The following is a 21379-nucleotide window of genomic DNA, read 5'->3' as shown; positions in this document are numbered from 1 at the left end:
ATCTTTACACTGATACCTCATTTTGGGTCCGGTAAAGTTATAGGGACGTCTAAAAACCGATTTTTTTGAAAATTTTTACATAGAATGTTCGAGTTTGACCATTTTATTGATAAAAGAGTGAGGATGAAGTGAAAAAATGCAAAATTTTAAAAATTATAAAGGATTTTCTACTAACGTACAATTCACAATTACACCTGGGTTAACTACACTCTATTTGCGACTAGCCATCACGTTGATTATACACTACCGAACAAAAGTGGAGAAACAAAGTGTCTTATGTATTTATTTTTATATTAGTGTATTTGATCATTAATTTTTTATTTTTTTTTAAATATAATTTTGTTTCTAGTCTTCATTACCTCCATAAAAAATTAAAAAAAAAAAACAAGTGACAACTAATATATTTTATTCTTGTTTTTACAGGGGACAAAAGTGGAGAAACACTATTTTTATTTATTTTTTATACACAATGTATTAGTTAGTTGTACATACAAAGACTAATAATGTGTAGCAAAACCCTTATTTTTATAACTTCAGCACACCGACTTCGCATAGTTCATTAGGCTGTCAATATAATCTGCTGAAATGGAATTCCACTCCTCTTGAAGAGCTGTGAACAAATCATCCTGGTTTCTAAATTTATCTTTATTTTTTGTCTGATTTTCCTATCTAAATGGTCCCATAGGTTTTCTATCGGGTTTAGATCCGGACTTTGTGCGGGCCATTTCATAAGGGGCACATTGTTGTCTTCAAACCATTTCTTTACTACTTTTGCGGTATGCTTCGGATCGTTATCCTGCTGAAACGACCATCGAAGCGGCATATTTGCTTCTGCGTATGGAAGTATATGATCGTGAAGAATTCTTAAAAATTGAAATCTGTCCATTTTTCCTTCAACTTTTCTTAATGGTCCTACTCCTGATCCGGAAAAGCAACCCCAAACCATGATATTGCCTCCTCCATGTTTCACAGTTGCCTTGCTGGTGTACTTTGGATTAAGTCTAGTATTGGCAGGACGACGAACCTATTTCATTCCATCAGATCCGAATAGGCAGAACTTACTTTCATCAGAAAATAGAACCGTTTTCCATTTTTGGGTTGTCCAATCAAGATGTTCCTGTGCAAGTTGGAGTCTAGCCAATCTATTCTTTTTAGAAATGAATGGTTTTTTGGCTGGACAACGGTTATAAAGTCCAAATTCAGTCAAACGACGACGAATAGTACGCACAGATACCGAAACCCCAGGTATTTCATTATAAATTTCTGTGGCGGGCATAAAGAGATGTTCTGTTGCCAACATTTTTATTTTTCTCTCAATAATTTTATTCGTTTTCCTTGGCCGTCCATACCTTGGACGGGTAGTCACACTATTATATTTTTTAAAAGCAGCAATAGTTTTCGAAACTACGGATCTATTACGATTAATTTGCAGTTTAACACTCAACGTTAAGATCAAACTAATGATAAATAATCACTTTAAATACCAAATAAGATTTGTTTGGAATGTTTATTCACTCTTGTCCGCATAAAATAGCATAAATAATTTTTTGATCAACTGATAAGGTAAATACAAACAAGAAGGATGTGTTTTAATGCTGCAATAATAGAGCTAAATATTTTCTACTAAAAATGTAAAATAATATCTTGTATGATAAGATGTTATTGTTAAATTTGTAAATGTTTCTTCACTTTTGGCCGGTAGTGTATATGCTATTAATTCAAATTTAAAGCCTTAAGTTTTAACCAATTCTGTAACAAGGATTCACATAATTTCTTTAAGTCATAAACACAAATTTTCACACGCAAATCAGGAATATCAATATGTAAATACGGATTAATTCATAAATAAAAAAGACTGTCAAATGTCACTTACGTCAACAAATATTATTTTATTATTTATTGGGAGTGGCTACTGTACTAGTACGATTATCGTAATTTTCTGTCGTGTCTCTTATATTAGTTACATAGTATTTATTTATTTATATTAATTATCTATATATCATTATACAGTGTGTGTCAGCCAAATGGAATAAATTGGCTAATAAATAGATGGGAGCATGTTGGAAAAAACGCTCGAACACGTCGATTGGTTTTTATAGTTGCGCATTTTTTTCATAAAAACTTTTTATACAGGGGTATCAGATAACGGTGGTCAATACCAACTTGCTTAGTTTTAAAACAATAAACTACTTTTTAGCACCTGATAAATGTGTATTGTTCACAAAATAAGGTAAAATCCAACTATATTATGCTTTTATTATCTAAAATTGAGTCCACAGCCAACCCATCCAACTAGAAAGATTCCCAGACAAAACCAAAAAATACTACTGGGGACATACTGGAGCCACTCCCATTTTTGTCAATAAAGTTGTTTTATTTTTCGTGTGTGTAAATCACAAAATATGTAATTAGGGGTACAAAGCGATAAAAAAATCCTATACATTTACAATTTTTGCCCCCAAAAACTTCCAAAATTGCCCCAATATATATATTTTTTAATTATAGTAAAATCAACAGCTAAAAGACCGTGTGCAAGCCAGCAACAATTACGTATTTAACGTATGTAGAAAAATCTTCATAATTTCGAAAGTTTTGTATTTTTTCTAATCATCCTCAGACATTCAACATTCTATGTAAAAATTTAAAAATAAAATCGGTTTTTAGACGTCCCTTTAACTTTACCGGACCCCTCATTTTTTAAATTTCATTCATGATATTTTTTTAGTGTTTTAAGGGGTTTATTAAAATTTTTATAGCAACTGTTGTGTTCAATCTAGATAAACGAAATTTTTAATGTAGTTAATTTACGGTATCAGCTTTATCTTTCAGTAAAAGTCTGAAGTTTCTTTTATACAGAGTCTCTTATACAGAGTGTCTAATATAAATTTACCAATTTACTCAACTAAAATATGCAATAACTCGATTTTTTTTAATGGAATACACTGTATTTTTTGAATGAAATTCTCTTTCATGAAGATTGCTTATTTATTATCTACATTTCTTACAAAGTATGTCCTACACCTTACTCGCTTTTATTGAGATATTTTACATTGTTTAAGAAATAATGCCAATAAAATCGTCTGTATTAAATATGTATGTATTTATACTAACAATTATGTATTACAACTAACTAATAAAACTAAATAGTAATGAAATAAACTCTAATGCACAGGTCTCAAATTTATTAAATTAAAGTCAGGATTACACGTGTTGCGCCCATACTAGGCATCATCAGATCCACTTGTGTATTCACTAATAAAAAGAACGAAAAAAGAAGCAGAGAACAACACTACATGATACAAGTCAAGGGTTAAAATTGGTAAAATCGGACGGAGACTACTTAATACATATTAAAATTACATAAACAAGTTAGTAGTAAATAGTAGTAGTTAGTAGAAAATATATATTAACTTAGTACAATATATTTTCTAGCAGCGTCTCTTAGACTGTCAACACTGTTGTACGGCCAAATGACATCTTGTATGATATTCTATTTGAAATAAAAAAAATAACATATTTTTATTTCATTCAAAGATATATAGAACATTCCATTTAAAAATGTTTTTTTTCGATGATTAAATATAGCATAATTCAAAATCCCTTTTGATAGAGCGGGAGCTGACAGCAAATTATGCACCAAAGTAACGGATTGTTGTGTAATACCTTCAAAAATAAATAAAATTAAGGTTAAAAACTGCACCTAGGTCTTTATAGGATCGTACATGGACAATATAGTAAAATGGGTTAAGATTTTTCTCCATGATTTTAAAAATTAATACTTCAAAATATGCTTTCTATTTCTAGACATTAAAGATCAAAATAAATTACCGAGTGCAGCTCAATACAGAGCAGAACTCATCTTATTTCTATATAGACTTTTTGACATCTCAAATCTGAAAGTAGATCAGTTTCAATGAAATAAAGCCTATGAAATTTTCAAACGCAAGTGGAAAAATGGTAACTCTTGTAAATTTTACTTTTAACATATTTATTTATTGTATTTTTCATTGATAATTTCTTGAGAGTTATTTAATTTACAATATTTACAATGGAACAATACTAGTGAATTGAGTGCCGCAATTCATTGGCGATTTTATTAAGTTTTTATTCCCTTTATGCATTTACTATCACACCACACAAAATTTTGCAAAATTTGCACTTTATACCACGAAGTTCCTGAATAAATTAAGTTTAAGTTTATATGTGTTGGAATTTGGAGAATTTTTTATATTTTATTACATGTTTTAACAAGTGCATATAATTTTGATTGTATAAATTATGATTTTTTTTCTATAATCTCTTTTTATAATATTATAATTAATACATTTTGGGAATATTTTATCTTTGTTTTCTGCTGCTATAATTTTTACTTGTGGCCTCTTTCATTGCTAACTTGCTAATAGTTATTTAAGGGGTAATTAAAGTTTAGAAAGGGTATTAAAGTTTTATTTACTATTGTACATTTACTATATCCTTTTGTAATACCGTGCTTACATTTTACTTTAAACATTTTTACTTATTGGCTCTTTCATTGCTAATTTGTTGATACTTATTTAATTTATAATATTTACATTCCTGATAAATTGAGTATGTGATACTTGGTTGTTTTATTAAATTTTTATTGACCTTTATACATTTACCATGACTTTTGTAACACCCTGAATAAACTCTACTTTACAAAGTTTGTTCTTCATACAATCAAGTATCTTAATTAAATTAACTTTATACATTATGAAATTTGGGCGATTTTTTTATTTAATGCTTTAAGAAGTGTGTATAACTGTTAATTTTTATTGTATAACTTGTTAATTTTTTGCTATAATCTCTTTTTATAATATAGTAAAATATTTTATAAATATTTCTTGTTTAATTTATGAAACCCCAGACCTATGTATTTCAGAAATTATAGTACGCAAATAGAAAAAGTGATAAATGGAGAAATTTATTTAATATTGGGAGATAAAAGAGTCCCAAATGAACTCTTTTTCCCGCCTTCTATATTTCCGAAAGACCATTTGAATTGATTTTGACACATTTGAAAAGCACAATATAGTAGAGCGAAATTCAAATTTGGCGCCATAATCAAATTTTAAATTACCCGCCATTATGCCGTTACAAAATCATTTTCACTTTCAGTTAGTACTACTCCACGACATTCAATCGACGTTCATTTTTCGACTATTGACTCTTATGCAAGTTTCCTATCTAAGAAGTATTCAATATCAGACCCTAAATCGACCATCTAAATAAAACTAAATATGATAATAGATACAGGGTGGGGACTGGAATAAGTCCGCTACAGCTCTTGAGAAAAACGCAAAAATACACCTAATAATACTTTTTGTGACCTTTAAAAATGTATTAAAATGTTTTTAACCCGTCCAAAAGGTTGAAACCGAACCCTACTTACTTTTGTTTTTACATTGGACGATGCCACTTGTGGCAATTTGTTGAAAAGCTAATGAAAAGCTATGTGATAGATATTTGCAAAGATTACATGATACGATTTTACCTACGTAACTCTCCATTATTAGTAAGTGGCTTCATCTGAAAATAACACCTAATCTAAAAGTATTTGACCATTATCAATCAAATTAATCATGGTTTCGAAAAAATTTAATCTACGATCAGGATCGTCCTCTAGCAGCTGCTGGACTGGTTTCTTTTTAAGGGCACTTTTTCCCGCTGACTTTAACATGTTTAAAACTATTTTGTGACATACATCCTAATCCCGAGCTATTTGTCTTGCCGGTGCGATAACTGATAGATGATTCTTTATAACTCTGTAGAGGATCCAGTTTGGTATCCTCGTTTAACGATGGTTGTTTTTACCTAGGGATACTTCTTACATGTCCATGAGTTCGGCATTGGTCCTTCATTTTAGTACTTGTACTTTTCATTTACAATGGGGACAAATCAGGATGAGTTTCTCGAAATTGAATTTTGACTTCACATCCGGTTTCCAAATCCAAGAAAACAAGCAACAACCAAAAACAAGAGAAAATACGTACGACTCAAAAAATAGTTTACTAAAAAAGGCAATTCTCGGTTGGAATGCTATGCGTTCACGCCACAAAAATATGAGTTGATTGAACCGGCTTGCAAAGTTGCTGGATTTATTATATAAAAGCATAATTTCATTTAAATAAAAAGTTTATTAATAATTAAAATTCGATTTATAAACTTTCTGTTAAGTACGGCATTTTGCCGTAAAAAAATACTCACGTATAAATACTGGGTACTTACTTTACCAAAGAACGCTTTTCTAATAATATCTACCAATTCTTTAAGTCGATTTAAGTCACAAAAACCTTGCTATTTTTATCTGTGCGTTTTTTTTATTGAACAAAAATTTGAATTATTTCATTCACTTGAAGATAATCATGTACATGTACATAATTATTTTTTTTAAGAGCGCTAGCGAATTTATTTCAATTAAAGTCACCACCTGTATAATAATAAGCATCACATTAAAAAGCAAGTAATGTGATGCTTATTATTATTTTATTATTTACTATTAGTTAACTATCGATTAACAGATCTTGCATACTAAAAAAAACAATTCTTTGGTATTACCATTCTATATGATACCTTTTGCACCGTTTCATATCTAAATTACTGCTTGTATCGTTTGGCATTTGTGTATTTTTGGCGTAGCTTATCCAATTACCAAAAAAAATATAATTTTTGTATTCTTGATAATAAAATAAATACATTTATTTAGCATAATAGCTATACACAAGTTACTATTAAGTAAGAAATTAATAAATGGCAATTTTGATATTCAAAAGAAAATATTTAACAAAAAAAACAAAAACAAAAGAATAATATGTATACCATAAAAAGCAGAAGACTAACATAAATAAATAAAAACAAAAATTATGGCTAAAACTGTATAGAAAACTTAAGTCTAAATAAATAATAAATCTTGTATATAACACGTAAGTATAAAGGATAGTCTAAATTGTAAAGAAGTTATCAAAGAATATATTAAGCAAAATAAAAGATAAATTAAAAAACAGAGACAACTACAAGGGGCCATTTTAATATGTGCACCCAAATTGCTCTGAAAGCAAGTGACATACAGAAAAATGTTAAAGACCAAAGTTGTTCAGGATAGAGAGGGACATGTACCTGTGGAGATCATTGTGACTTTGCGGTCGTTTTTCAAGTTGAATGACAGGTCAGAGTAATTTTTTTAAATGGGAACCCGTTTTTTTTGTAGCGGGTTCGAGAAAAGAGCGGGAAATTTTACGTGTATTGTACGACAATCACGCTTTGTAAATTGGACCAAAAGGATCGGTTAAGTGTCCCTCGAACTCACCTGATATTACTACTCCAGATTGTTATTTGTGAGGTTATTTGAAGAATGTGGTTTTTCAGCGACGACAAATAGAGGCATTTTCGAGCATCGTTTTTTCCAAATTAATGAAATCACTCGAGCCTAAAAATAACCTTGATAATTGACCTTAAGGTCGACATGGTTAAAAATATTATTTTTAAAATGTTTAATTAAAACAGAAACATAAATAAACAGCTTTTTCACATTTGACCTTGAGTGGACCTTTCCAAGGTTACGATGACAAAGTCTGAAGTATCATTCATTTTAATCGTGAAATTTCCCGTTCTTTTCGAATCCGCTACAAAAAAATAGGAGTTCCCATTTAAAGATATTACTCTGACATTAAATTAATCTTGAAAAACGACCTCAAGGTCAAAATGATCTCCACAAATCCATTTCTCCCTCTGTCCTGAACAACTTTGGTCTCAACATTTTTCTGTATCTCGCTTACTTTCGAAGCAACTCACTAGGATCAATTTTCTCAAAAGTTCCCTGACCTGGTTTAAATTATCACAGGTAATTTATTACATTTTATAATGAATTCAATTACATCTTTATATAAAATAAAGTTGAGTATTTGAATAGTGATGCATTTACATAATATTTTATGATAGTGTGCATAGTGTATCATAGTATACTCCAAATGATCTAGCATATTTAACAATGTAGCTCTAACGGCAGTATAGGGATGCCGCGAGATACGAGACACGAGATGTCTCGTCTCGTCTCGTCTCGTCTCGAAGCCATTTTATCTCGTCTCGAAAGTATTTTGTCTCGAATTTCGAGACGAGACGAGACGAGATAAAAATGTTCGAGACAAGGCGAGACGAGACGAGACGAGACGTCTCGATATATGTAAAATGCTTCTAGTAATAATTGGTAAAATTGTCATTAAAATCACGGAATAGGTTTTAATTATTTTTTTTATTTCCCCATTATTATACTAATGGGCTTACGATTTGTGTAACAAATGTTGGTGGTGTGTAGATTGGAAAAAATATCCTTAGAATTTAGGGGTATGTTTATTTAAATCTCTTGGACCAGTCACGTCTGTTTTTATTTTAGCTGCGCATTTTTTTTTCAACCTAACGTTTTTATACAAGGTGTGTCATAAAACGGTGGGCTTTCTTATTTTAAACAAACACCATATTTTATTATATTTTTTGAATTTACCAAAAATTTAAGAATATTACCTGCATTCACCGGACGGAACAGTTGCGTCACTGTTACAAAACTATATCGAAACCCTCCGAAAAATGGTAAAGTCCAGTGCAACGATATATTAGAATGGTCACCCGTCAAAACACCAGCATTCCACCTGCCAAACAATGTCATCCAGCTTCTATTTACATTGTTTGAGAAGTAAAATGCTGGTGTTTTGACGGGTGACTATTCTAATATATCGTTGCACTGGACTTTAACTGCATTCATAACGTATCGATTTGTCCCTAGAGTTTTGGTTTTGCCACATTTTGCAATTTGCTTTATAATTATTATTTAAAGAGGCTCCTATTTAATAATATATTCACATACATGATATGTTTTTTATCTTTCGTCTCGAAGAAACAAAATCGAATGATACTTTGTCATCTGTTAAAAAAGTCTATGAAAAATGTCGACGTCTACAGGTAATATGTTCAATACGATTATTGGCATTTTTGTTCTAAAGTAAGTATTCCTATATAACCTTCTAAGCCATGCTTCAAAGACTGTGTATACCCTTTATAATAAATTACTTACTTAATTATGGAATAAAGTAAATATAATAAATTATAAATTTTAGAATAAAAAAATATAGAGCCAAACAAATACACAAATTTATGTTTAATATTTTAATAGGTACATTATAGTTATTACATTGCACTCTTCATAAAGAAATAATATAAATTCTGAAACTTAAATATTAAAAATACGAGAACAAATTAAGTTTACGTTAAATAAATATATTTTATAAACAGCAACAACAAATAAATACATTTAAAAAACAATATAATATGACAAGTAAGATGTAAGTATAAACTTGAATGGGGTGCTCATATAAATATTTTATTATTAAATCTTAAAAAAATCTTTCCCAACATGCCTACCTACCCAATTAATTTAAAAATCGAATATGATTTTTTTTAACTTTCATACTTAACTACCTATAATATGTTTATTGTTTATAGGGGTCTATTAAATTTTTAAGTTTTATCCTGGACTTTTACATAGGTATCAGAACTTTTCGAGACAAAACGAGACCAGACGAGACGAGACGAGACAAGGTCTTGTCTCGACGAGACATAAGCTTGTCTCGTCTCGTCTCGAAAAATATTTGTCTCGAACTTTCGAGACGAGACGAGACAATTCTTAATCTCGTCTCGTCTCGTCTCGTGGCAACCCTACGGCAGTATAACTATTACATTGCAAAATCAGTCTCAAACTGGTTCATCTTGTATTGTAACAGATTAAATATTAAATTTGGATCATACTGTTAGCGGAGTAGTGGAATCATGTCATAAAGAAGCAATTTTATGTGCATTGTTTCCCACTCTAGAATAAATCCAACTTTTTTCTGCATGGGCATCTAAAGTAGTACCCACATCAGAATAAATATTAGACCTTTTTAGTTTCTTTTCATATCATCATGTAATTTCTAAATTACTGACTATATATTCTAAAAATTGTGTTTTTCTCACATGGTTTACCTAATTATGTAGAAAAAAACATTATTTTATTACCAATCTTTATGATACATCATCAGACAGAGACGGCGATCTAAGAAAAAAATTTTTTTTTTACATAACATTTTCTACCTCTACCATATGATGTCAACCAAACATAATGGCTAAAACGCAGATTGGTCAGGTCGAAAAATACCTTGGTATGCCATTTTACTGACACCTGTCAAGGAAATCATTGCAATATTCATAGACAGGTACCATCAGAAATACGGTTATTTTCACACGCAAAACCAACCATAGATCTATTAACTAGTAATGAATTATAACTATTATTGTAATAAATAACTTTACTAATTAAACATATAATAGCAAATATTTTACACTTTTAACAAGGCTAAAACGCCAATCCTAATCTATTTTGCGACAACTCTTAATCTATAAAGTTAAGCGGTAAATCTTAGAAAGTTAAGGTCAGATGTGGCTTTAACTAGTGACACAGTCTCGGAGCCTCTTATTAGAAATTAATATTAATTAAACTTAATAGTATATATATAGAACCTATCGCCGTTTTTATGAGGACAGCTCGTCCACCAGATTTGAGACCGTTAAGTTTTAATTACATAATCCGCGTACTAAACTAGTTTGGTGGAAATTCTTTGTTTAACGTTTTTAAGAAACGGTAAAATGAATGTTTAACAATTTACTAAATTAGATGAAACATACTTTTTTTTAATGAAGAAGCCCTAAAGTAGTTTTTTTGACCTGGGACAACGTTTGGGGTTAACATTCCCACGATGATATGTAACAAACAAACAATTCGCGTACATCCTTTATAACTCAACCGAATCACTTACTTCCTTGGAAGACCAACAGACTTTCTTTCTTGCCTTTGTGTTTCAGACCGTATCGTGTACGGGTATCATACATATTATGATTCATTCTTTGGGTCGGATAGTTTAAGTAAGCCTATAGCGGTTTTGGTTATTTGTTAGAGCAAGAAATCTGAATAAATACTCAATATAAGAAAATTTACAACTTGTGTCTTAACATACAATAGGTTCTGAGAAGAATAGAGACGGACGTAGAGATCTTATACGAAGTGAAAAAGAGAAAATCTCGGCCTTATGATAAAAATATAATAAAATCTGGCTGCGTTTCATGTTCCACGTGTCTGATATTCTTAAGAAAGCGTATTTTGCTCAAAAATTTGAGGCATTGTCTACAGCTACACCAAAATGTTAAAAGACTATTGTGCGAGACCTTAATGCTTTCACAGTATAATTATTATGATATACAGTTTATGGTTGGTGTTTGGATTGTAATGATAAACAGATTACAAAGAATCCAAAACTCTTGTATAAGTCTTATCTTAGGAATTCGTAGGGTGAAATAAGCTCTCAGCGCTAAGATGGCTTAATATGCAGAATAACATTCCATTTAAATTTGAGGAAAAGCTATGATTATATACCTACACATCGAACTGAAATATTGAAACGGTTTTTTTCACATAATGTTGCTTCTCAAATTAATTCTTGAGGTCCAAGTCTTCTAATGTTATGGAGTGATAGTTTTCGTAAAAGAATGACGCCATTTTTTTTTTAATAGAATATCTACTGCAACTAGAATTCGCCACTGCCTGCACATATGGCAAAGAGATTCTTGTTGTATACAGTAAGTATATGTATAGTTTTATTTTATAAAAATATCTATTTTGTGGTGTTTAATAAAAGACGATTTATTATTATTATTAATTCTAATAAGCCAGCAGTGAAATTAAGATATTTTTTTTGTAAAGAATATTATTATCCATTTTAATAGAATATTTAATTAAGGTGTAGTTATATTTTATGTATCTACTTCTTTTGCTCTTTGTGTGTGGACCTTGCATGTTTTGTTTTAAAATAATTTTTAATAATATATTATGTGTATACATTATGTTTTAAATATTATTCGAAAACATAATCTCAATTATCCTTTAATAGAAATATTTTTTTTGAAGGTGTTGCAGACCATAATCTGAACTGCAAAAAATCAGAATTTGTCGGCCTTATTTGCATGTATCGTTTTCTATTTTACTTTTATTAATTTTATGTATCATATATTTGCAAATAAAAAGCATTTATTACTATTATTATTATATTATAAGAAATCCGAAATCTACAAATTAAAATCCAAACAAAATTTGTGAGCAAAAAACTAATAGGAGAAGAATATTTTGGTTAAAAACTTGAGAGACTATATATACATGGTGATTTATGGTTCATGGTACCTTAGACGTTTACAGAGAACGGAAAATAGATTTTTTTTTGAAAATTTGGCATCACCGGTTTTAGCTAGTGATCTGACGATTAAAAATATTTTTAACGATGCAGCGTTGCCGCTAATACCAAAAAATAGTAACTTTGTTATTTTAAATGGAATACCCTGTATATTATTTTACTTTCTGATCCGCTATCGCTTTATGATTGTGTTTGTATAAGGTGTTCCTATATCTATTTTTAGTGCTTTTCGAGAAATTAATTATTTTTTGACCAAAACATAGCTCCAACTAAATTTTTATTACTACGGCACTGCAACGCGCAGAAAATTTAAATTATGAGCGTAATTTACGGAAGTATTGTACATTAGTCTTCACTATAAATATTTGTTCTACATTATACAGGGTTGGTCAAAATTAAAAACATCAGAAAGCATTTCAGACTTGCTGAAGCATCAGCAACTCTGAAATAAAAGCAAGTTTCTGTAAAAATAGGAATATTTTGACATATTTGCCTTACGCGGCCATGAAAGGTCATGCTTAAGGCAAAATGGTAAGGTAATGCTATGCTATTGACGTTTGACAGTTGACGTTTGACACATTTGGTTGATCAATAATAGGGTATGTACCGTTATCAACTGTCATGAAAGGTCATGCTTAAGGCAAAATGGTAAGGTAATGCTATGCTATTGACGTTTGACAGTTGACGTTTGACACATTTGGTTGATCAATAATAGGGTATGTACCGTTATCAACTGTCAGTACTGAATTTACTGGACGTCGTTCCGATATTTGTTTCAGTTTACTGATTCAGTACTGAATCACGTCATAAATGCGTCAGTGACGTCATTAATCTTTACTGGATTGACTGGGGATAAAAGCTACTGTGGGTACAGTAAAATAGTGGGGGAATGTCAAAACTGTCAGATGTGTTGTTGATGTTGATTTCTTGAATCTTCTTGTTTACGTTGTGGGAATTATTTTCCAAGTTCAAAACATAATTTGTTGAAAATTTACTACTTAAAAAGCTGTCATACAACGCACTAACCTATTTGGGCTCTTTCGTATTCTTCCGGTGTAACTTCAATGTGGTATTCAAAATTATTTTCTGCGTCTATTATTCTTACCATCTTGCTTTTTTCAGTCATATTTATTTTATTAAAAAATGTGGTCTGGTTTTAATCAATCAAAACACCGTACCGGAAAACAAAACCAAAACAGGTAATTTGGTTTTATAGGTTATGTTGTAGTTGTGAAAACAGTGCTGAAAACTGTTTCTTTTTGGGAGCAAAACAGCACGCTGTATAAAATCGGAACGACAAATTACAGTAAAATCAGCACAGTACAATCCTGTACTGACAGTTGAAAACGGTACATACCCATAGTAATACACGTGGGTGTTTCTTTAAAATAGAATTAATTAAAATGGAAAAAGATTTTAATTTTTAAAATGAAGTTTTGATGAATCTATTTATTATTCATGGACAAGGTGACAAAATTGTAGCAAGAACATGCCGAAAGTTCAACGAAATGTACCCTAATTTACAAAAATTTGTGTGAATACAAAATAACTTTATACAATTTGTTTCATAACTTAAGAATGATTTAGTTATCCTAAGATTATAAGTAATTTACAATAAATTTTCAAAATCATTGCCCATGACTTCTAAGCACTTCAAAAGCCTGTGTTGTACAACATATGTTGTTGCTGCTTGTATTTCAGAAGGATCTTGTTGACCAATGCAATTGATAAGTCGTTGACCTAGTTCCTGTTTACTGTTTACCGGTGTCTTGTATACTATTTGCTTCAAATTACCCCAAAGGTAAAAATCATGTGGTGTAAGATCAGGCGATCTTGCATGCCAATCCCCTGGTCCCAAAAGCCTAAACCAGCGGTCATCGAATTTCTCAAATAACTCACGTGTCACCTCCTCAGTGCAATGAGCGGGTGCCCCATCCAATTGGAAACAGCAAATGCGATAATCTTCAACCGTTAAATTTTCCAGAAAATCTTCTACCACTGAGCGCAAAATCTGAAGGTATTTATGAGAGTTTAATGACCCTTCGTAAATGAAAAAAGCTATTTGATTATCTTTTAGTAAACAAAAAACATTAAAACTAATTTTTTCTTGAAATCCCATTTCCCTAACCGCATGTGGATTTTGATTAGCCCAAAAATGTTAATTTCTTCTATTAAAAATACCTTCTCTAGAAAACTTTGCTTCATCTGTCCATATTATTTTTTTTAGAAAGTTTGGATCCTCTTGAGTGCGTGTTAGAAGTGTCTCACAATATCGAACACGACATTGGTAATCATCCAGTTTCGGCTGATGTACTTTTCAAAATTTAAAGGGATGCATTTTGTTGTCGTCTAGAATTTTTTGCACAGAATAATAAGTTAGGCCTAAATCATCTCCTGCACATCGGATGGAAGCTTGTGGATATGCGTGAAAGTACATTAGACGGTACAGGCTAGGGTAAACTTGTATCATTTTTAAGTTGTGAACCAAATTGTATAAAGTTATTTTGTATTCGCACAAATTTTCTTTTAACCGTTTTTTGTAAATTAGGGTACATTTCGTTGAACTTTCTGCATGTTCTTGCTACAGTTTTGTCACATTGCCCATGAATAATAAATAGATTCATCAAAACATCATTTGAATTACTATTTCTTTCCATTTTAATGAATTTTTAGGTCACTATTTAAAAAAAACACCCAAGCATATTTACGATTAATCAACTAAATGTAACTGTCAAACATCAATAGCAGAGCATTGTTGCGTCATGATATTTCATGGCCATACCTAAGGCAAATATGTCAACATATTTTTCTTAGATATAGGAACATGATACCTCGTTAGAAGAAAGAGATTTCAAATTCCTTTTTAAATGTTATAATATACAGTGTGTTCCATTTAAAAAATGCACATATCACAATTTTGGTATCTAGCGGTAAAATCACTAATTTTGAGCAACCCTGTATAACGCAGAACAAATTTTTATAGTGAAAACTAATATACAATATTTCCCTAAATTACGTTTATAATTTCAATTTTCTGCTCGTTTCAGTGCCGTAGTAATAAAAATTTATTCAGAGCTATGTTTTGGTCAAAAAATAAAGAAAATAATTAATTTCTCGAAAACCACTAAAGATAGGTATAGGAACAACTTATATAAAAACAATCATAAAGTGATAGCGGATCGGAAAATAAAATAATATACAGGGTATTCCAATTAAAATAACAAAGTTGCTAGTATTTTTTGGTATAATAGGCAACGCTGTATTGAAACAATAATGAATTTTAAAACTAAAAGCCTAGGGTCATTTCTAATTTGCGTATTATAATTAATATTTATAATTATTTAATTTGATAAAAATTGAATATCAAAGCCAAGGATCAAAATTTTGGAAAAAAATTTAACAATATTATTTGAATTGCTTGTGAAGAGCCTGTTTCAATTTTTTAATAAAAAAATACTTTTTTAGTTTATATTTTGCCTAATGATGTAGCTATAAGATGAGAAATTAATTGAATCATAATAATTATATTTTACCTTTAATTTTCATCCTGAACTCCTCAACTTTGTCTAACTTATTATAAAGCTAATAAAATGATGATTGTTTTTTAATGCTGCAAACCACATCAGAAAAACATAATTTCCAGAAGATAAAACGATATTCAATTTCCAGACGAGATTTAAAAAAAAAAGTTTTTGTTGGTTTCGAAGACAAAATAATAAGCAAAAAAAGCTGAGATGTCACGCCCAAATTTAATAAATAAATGAATAAAAGGCAAACCTAAAATTAATAGGATTTGGCAAGTAATGGTTTATATCAATGCTTCTATGGACAATTGAAATTTTCTCGGCAATTATTCAAAACTTTAATTGGCATTTTTTACTATTTACAGACAATAGGTATTATTTCAATTACAATGTAAAATAAAAGGAAAATTCGCTACCGGGTTTAAATATTATTTTACAAACCTGTTTCTATAATGTTAATTCAAATGCGTGAAATGCGCATGATGTAATATATGTTTTTTGAAGCACGCGAATTGAATTTCTAATCAATGTTTAATAAATTTTGAATTATATTAAAATGATATTCGACGTTTATGTGCAATATCTTTTTTTAAATATTTCTCAAATAACACCCAACTTATAAAAAAAAAACTTTTCAAATAATTATAATCAGGCATCAATTTCAATGTGAATAATAATAAATATAATGTGATTAAAATTTAGAACACAATATTAAATAGAGCGCCTTTATTCTCGGTTTAGCAACCTCTTATTAAGACCTTCAAAATGAGATATAATAAAGCACCAAAAGCTTATGCTCGTAATGCAAGAAGACAAAAGAGGATTGAAGTTATACATACAATGGTTCAATATACATAAAAAAATCATCCTCCTCCGGGGCCATTAAAATTTAACATGAAGACAACCTTAAAAACCTGTGATCAATCCAACTTACATAAACATAAATATATGTGAATTGCAATGAGCCTTTTAACTAAAAATAGCTAGGTCCATATTACTTAATGTACAAAATACTCAAGGTTGTGGTACTAAAACGAAGGAGCTTAATACTGTCCTCTGATAATAGTTCTTATGATGTTAGTTTTATCACAGCATTATGGTTAAATAATAGTATATTGGATCATGAGATTATTGCAATTTGCGTTAAAGGCACTCCATCTTTAGACGTTATAGGATCACTACTTGTTCAAAGAAGGACGGTGGTAATGTCTATGTAGCAGTAAAAAACAAATGTAACCCATTACCACTAGATGACTTCAATAGTGATGTCGAAGATGTTCTGACTGTTGGAAAAATTTATTGATGCTGCATTTATCTTCCCAACAATGAAGATGGTATTTGTACCTGCTGTTTACCATCATTATGTTTAAATCTGGATAAAGTGAAGAACCATCCAGTACTAATTTGTAGGGACTTTATTATTTGTAGGGACGCAAAATTGAATAATTTAGGAATTTTAAACAAGCAAGCTACGAAAACATTAATAATGAATTATTTTTATTTTACTGGCCTTCTATTCTTAACTGCATTAATGTAAATGATAACGTTAATTTATTTCACAATATAATAAATACAGTTATACAAAATAGGGTATACCTCCCAAAAGTGTAAATAACAGCTTTAACGTAAAAAAAATAAGATACATAAAAAATCAAAAATACAAATAACTACAATACTTTTAAAGAATTACGATCACAACCAAAAAGGTGCATTTATAATGACTACCATTTATATTATTTAAACAACAACGAAAATAAAATTTGTTTCAAATAAAAAGTCACGTGAGTATTCCAAGAGAAATGAAATTCGAGCAGGTAGCAGCAGAAGGCGGTGCTGAAATTTAGAATTTATTTTAGTATTTTTTTTAAGGGGTATTTGTCCCAAAAAGATCAGCAAAAAAGAAACCTAATAAAAACATTGCTTAAATGTGAATAAGTCGCCTTCAAAAATAACAGTTGATAATAACTGAGCAAATAACTACCTTTGCAAAAAAATGGTTTAGCTCCCTATGTTTACCTCTTACTTTATTACTCAAGCAGTCTCTGTCATCTAGCTGTAAACTACCTTTCTAGATATCTGGAACGTGTCTGCTATTACTCTAATATATAAAAATACGATGTTAAAAATTATAGGCCGATTAGTAACCTTTGCATCTTTTCTAAACTTTTCGAAAAGCTTGTCTATCCGTACCTTTTTAATGTTGTGATAGGTTATATAATCTTAGAAGAGTATGGTTTTTTACAAAAGAGGAATTTAGAATTGATTATTCTCAATTATTTGCAAATTTTATATACAAATTTCATCAAGGCCTTTGACAAGATTTGTCATAATATTATGATACAGAGGCTCCTTCGAAAATAAGTGGGCTTGAGTTTGTTCCACTTTTGGGTTTTTGTTCTGAGAGGTTCTCCCCAATCGCATCTTGACCGCTTTTGTTAATTATTTACATCAATAATATAAAGTTATGTTTTACATTTTGCCTATTCCTTTGCAACGCTGACGATCTTAAAATTTTTTGTACAAATAAAATCTATTCTGGATTGTGAAATCCTACAAAAAAGCATCAATAAGCTGATACTTATGTTTAGACTTGATGATAATACTTTATTATTGGTGGTTAGTAAGCTTCAATTTTCTGCTATCAGTATTATGGAACCCTGGATACAAAAATTACATCCCAACAGAAAATCCAAAACAAATTTTTTAGGTTTTTATGTTATAAAACTCGTTTTCAAATTGTGGACCACAACTAAACTTTAACCCTTTTAACATCTCATTTTAACATTTGAAAAAAGATGTTCTATGTCTGATTATTTATTTTAGCATTATTTAAGAACATCATCAAGTTGTCAAACTCTCCAAATATTCTTTGTAAAATTACGCTTAATGTACCTGCACATAGACTTCCTATAAATATTCAGTTAGATATTACTTAGAGATTGTTATTGCTTATTGGTTAATTTATAGAAAGGTTATATTATTATCGTAATATGAGGATACAATTTTTGGACTTTATCTGTTTGTTTCCTAAAGACTTACTATATCATGAATAAATTAATAAAAAATTAAAATACTTAATATATAAAAAATCTCTGCCATTAATTTTTGAAAATAGCATCCACACTATATATTTCGATCTACTAAAAAAACTGAAAATTTTTGATTTCCTGAAAACTTGATTTTATTACATCTCTATCCAAAATCCTATTTCGAATCATACGTGTCTTTATTTTTGTATCCAGCAACATATCCAGAGTCATCGGCTATATCCTCCCTACCCTCAATACCCTTACCCTTGCCACTGGCATCAAATCTTTCCTTATGAGCACCAGTATACTTGGATGTATCAGTTAACCTATCTACTGCACCAGTATGTACAGCAGTAGTAGCTTTATTCATACCAGGAGGTCCACAGTCCATAAGTTTCTGCTTGATCTGGTCCGGTTCAATTTTCTTTTGGCCCGCTAAATCTTCAATGAAAGCGATGAAGTTTTGGAAAGTGATGGTTTTTGATTTAAATTTATTGAAAGCGATTCCCGTATCGGTGGTAGTTAGTTTTTTGTCAAACACTTGGGCTTGTTTAAACCATTTATCGATCTGGGTGAGGGTGATCGTTTTTCCGTCCGCTTTTGTGTCGCCGAATTTCGCGAAATTTATGAACTGTTGATCGAGCTTAATTGAGGTAGCCATTTTTTAACGGTAAAAATTTTAGAGTTTGTGATGAAATGGGGGTAAAGAATGAAACGAGAAAATTTCGAAGTGATTAAAAGGAATGAATGAAAAAGAACTGACAGGCGATGACAAAGTCAAATCTTGATGGGTTATGACGATGTGAACTGAATATTTATTCCTACCTAAAGACTTTAATAGAAGACATAATACGACTCCCAAAAGCACTACAAATTGCCAAAGAGATGCATGGAATGCATGGAAGTCGCTAGCCGATACAGCAAGTAACATTATTAATAACCAAATATGTTAGTTAACAAGAGGTTCAGAAACTGCTTTAATTCAATTAAAATTTATCCTGGTGCGCACATTGAATCAGATCATATACCTGTAGTAGGAGTCATAAGAGTGCAACTGAAGAAAATGATTCCTCAATATGCCATGAAGGCTTACAACAATTTCTAATAAAACAAAAAGTAGGCAAATACATTAACGTAAAGGTATAAAAATAAAAAGAGGTGAATGACCACCTGCAGGCGGAGATAACGAATTCACCAAAATAATAGATTCAACAAAAAAAGAATGTTTAAAACCAGAAAAGGAAACCAAAAAGAAATCTTGGATAAGCAGTGATATTTTAAAACTAATGAAACAGAGAAGAACACATAAAAGTAATGAAGAGTACAACAAAATCCAGACACAAATGAAGAAAAAGAAACACCAGAGAGATGCGCTGAAATAGAAATACTATAAACCAGAGACGACAGCTTTGACCTACACAAGAAAATAAAAGAGGAAACCTTCTAAAGGTTATGAAGGTCAGAGACACAAATGCAAAAATTATCATTGACAAACATGATGTGGAAAACAGGTGGAAGCCATACTTAGAAAAGCTTTTCGACTATCAAAGACTGGAGGTCACGTAGTCACTGTCGGAAAAAGCTACAGGCCCAGCTATACTAATCCACGAGGTAGAAATAGCAATAAAACAAATTAAAAACAAAAAAGCAATGGGACCAGACAACATAAAGCCTGAATATCTGAAGTTATTGGATGATGAAGGCATAGCCTGCAAATCTTCAACCGAATCTATCAATTTGGAAATATCCACGACAAAGGGCTTCAATCAGAAGTTAAAGCATTTCCCAAAAACCTGGGTCAAACAAGTGTAAGGAATCTCGGATTATCAATCTGATCATCTACAGAAGAAATTACAACAAATTCAAAGAACTAATAGACGAAAACCAATTTGTTTTTTTAAATGCAGTCAGAACCAGAGAGGCACTCTTTGAAGTTAAGTCCTAATCCAGAGATTCAGAAACGCAACTGTGATGAATACGATTATGAAAAGGCATTTGATTGCGTTCAACATCATAAAATAATCAATATCCTTGAAGAGGCTATATATATTCTGAATAGGCAACTTATATTCCGAAAAAAATTTTAACGAACACTGTAACGGAATATAAGAAGGTATGCTTTTAAACGGAGTCAGACTAAATAATAATATTTGATACGCCGACGATATCAGGGTGATAGCACTTACAATGGGACTATGCACAAGAAACAAAATGTCGCATAGGAAAAGCAAGGACGGTATTTCACAAAATGAGTGTAATCTTTAAAAGTCACAAAATATCTCTAGAAACGAAAGTAAGGCACTTAAGATGCTAGGTCTTTTCTGTTTTATTGTATGGTAAGGTTATAAAAAATGCAAAACAAAATTATTACACCACCAAAATTAATAATGCAACATGTAAATCGAACGTGGTTTGGAATACAGTAAACGATTTGAGAGGGAAACACAGCACAAGGTTAATGATTGCCAGGCTTCTGTGGATTCTGACAGCTTTAATACTTTCTATTGTACAATAGCAGAAAAACTGGGAAAAAATATATGTT

The 21379-nt window shown here is 30.5% G+C and overlaps 2 protein-coding genes across 2 annotated transcripts in view; both read right to left on the bottom strand.

The window, feature by feature from the left end:
- The window catches only part of LOC126734678 (protein crumbs), a 136230-nt gene that overhangs the window by 97597 nt on the left and 17254 nt on the right, over nucleotides 1-21379 (bottom strand). The window lies entirely within an intron of this gene.
- LOC126734682 (tubulin polymerization-promoting protein homolog) lies at nucleotides 18907-19624 on the bottom strand. Its single transcript, XM_050438392.1, has one exon. It carries the CDS (start codon nucleotides 19496-19498, stop codon nucleotides 19013-19015), a length of 486 nt encoding a protein of 161 aa, XP_050294349.1. The 5' UTR covers nucleotides 19499-19624; the 3' UTR covers nucleotides 18907-19012.

This window comes from Anthonomus grandis, chromosome 3 (assembly GCF_022605725.1).
Source record: "Anthonomus grandis grandis chromosome 3, icAntGran1.3, whole genome shotgun sequence".
NCBI lineage: Eukaryota > Metazoa > Arthropoda > Insecta > Coleoptera > Curculionidae > Anthonomus > Anthonomus grandis.
The sequence above is the reverse complement of the archived record's forward strand: the minus strand, read 5'-3'. Positions and strand labels throughout refer to the sequence as shown.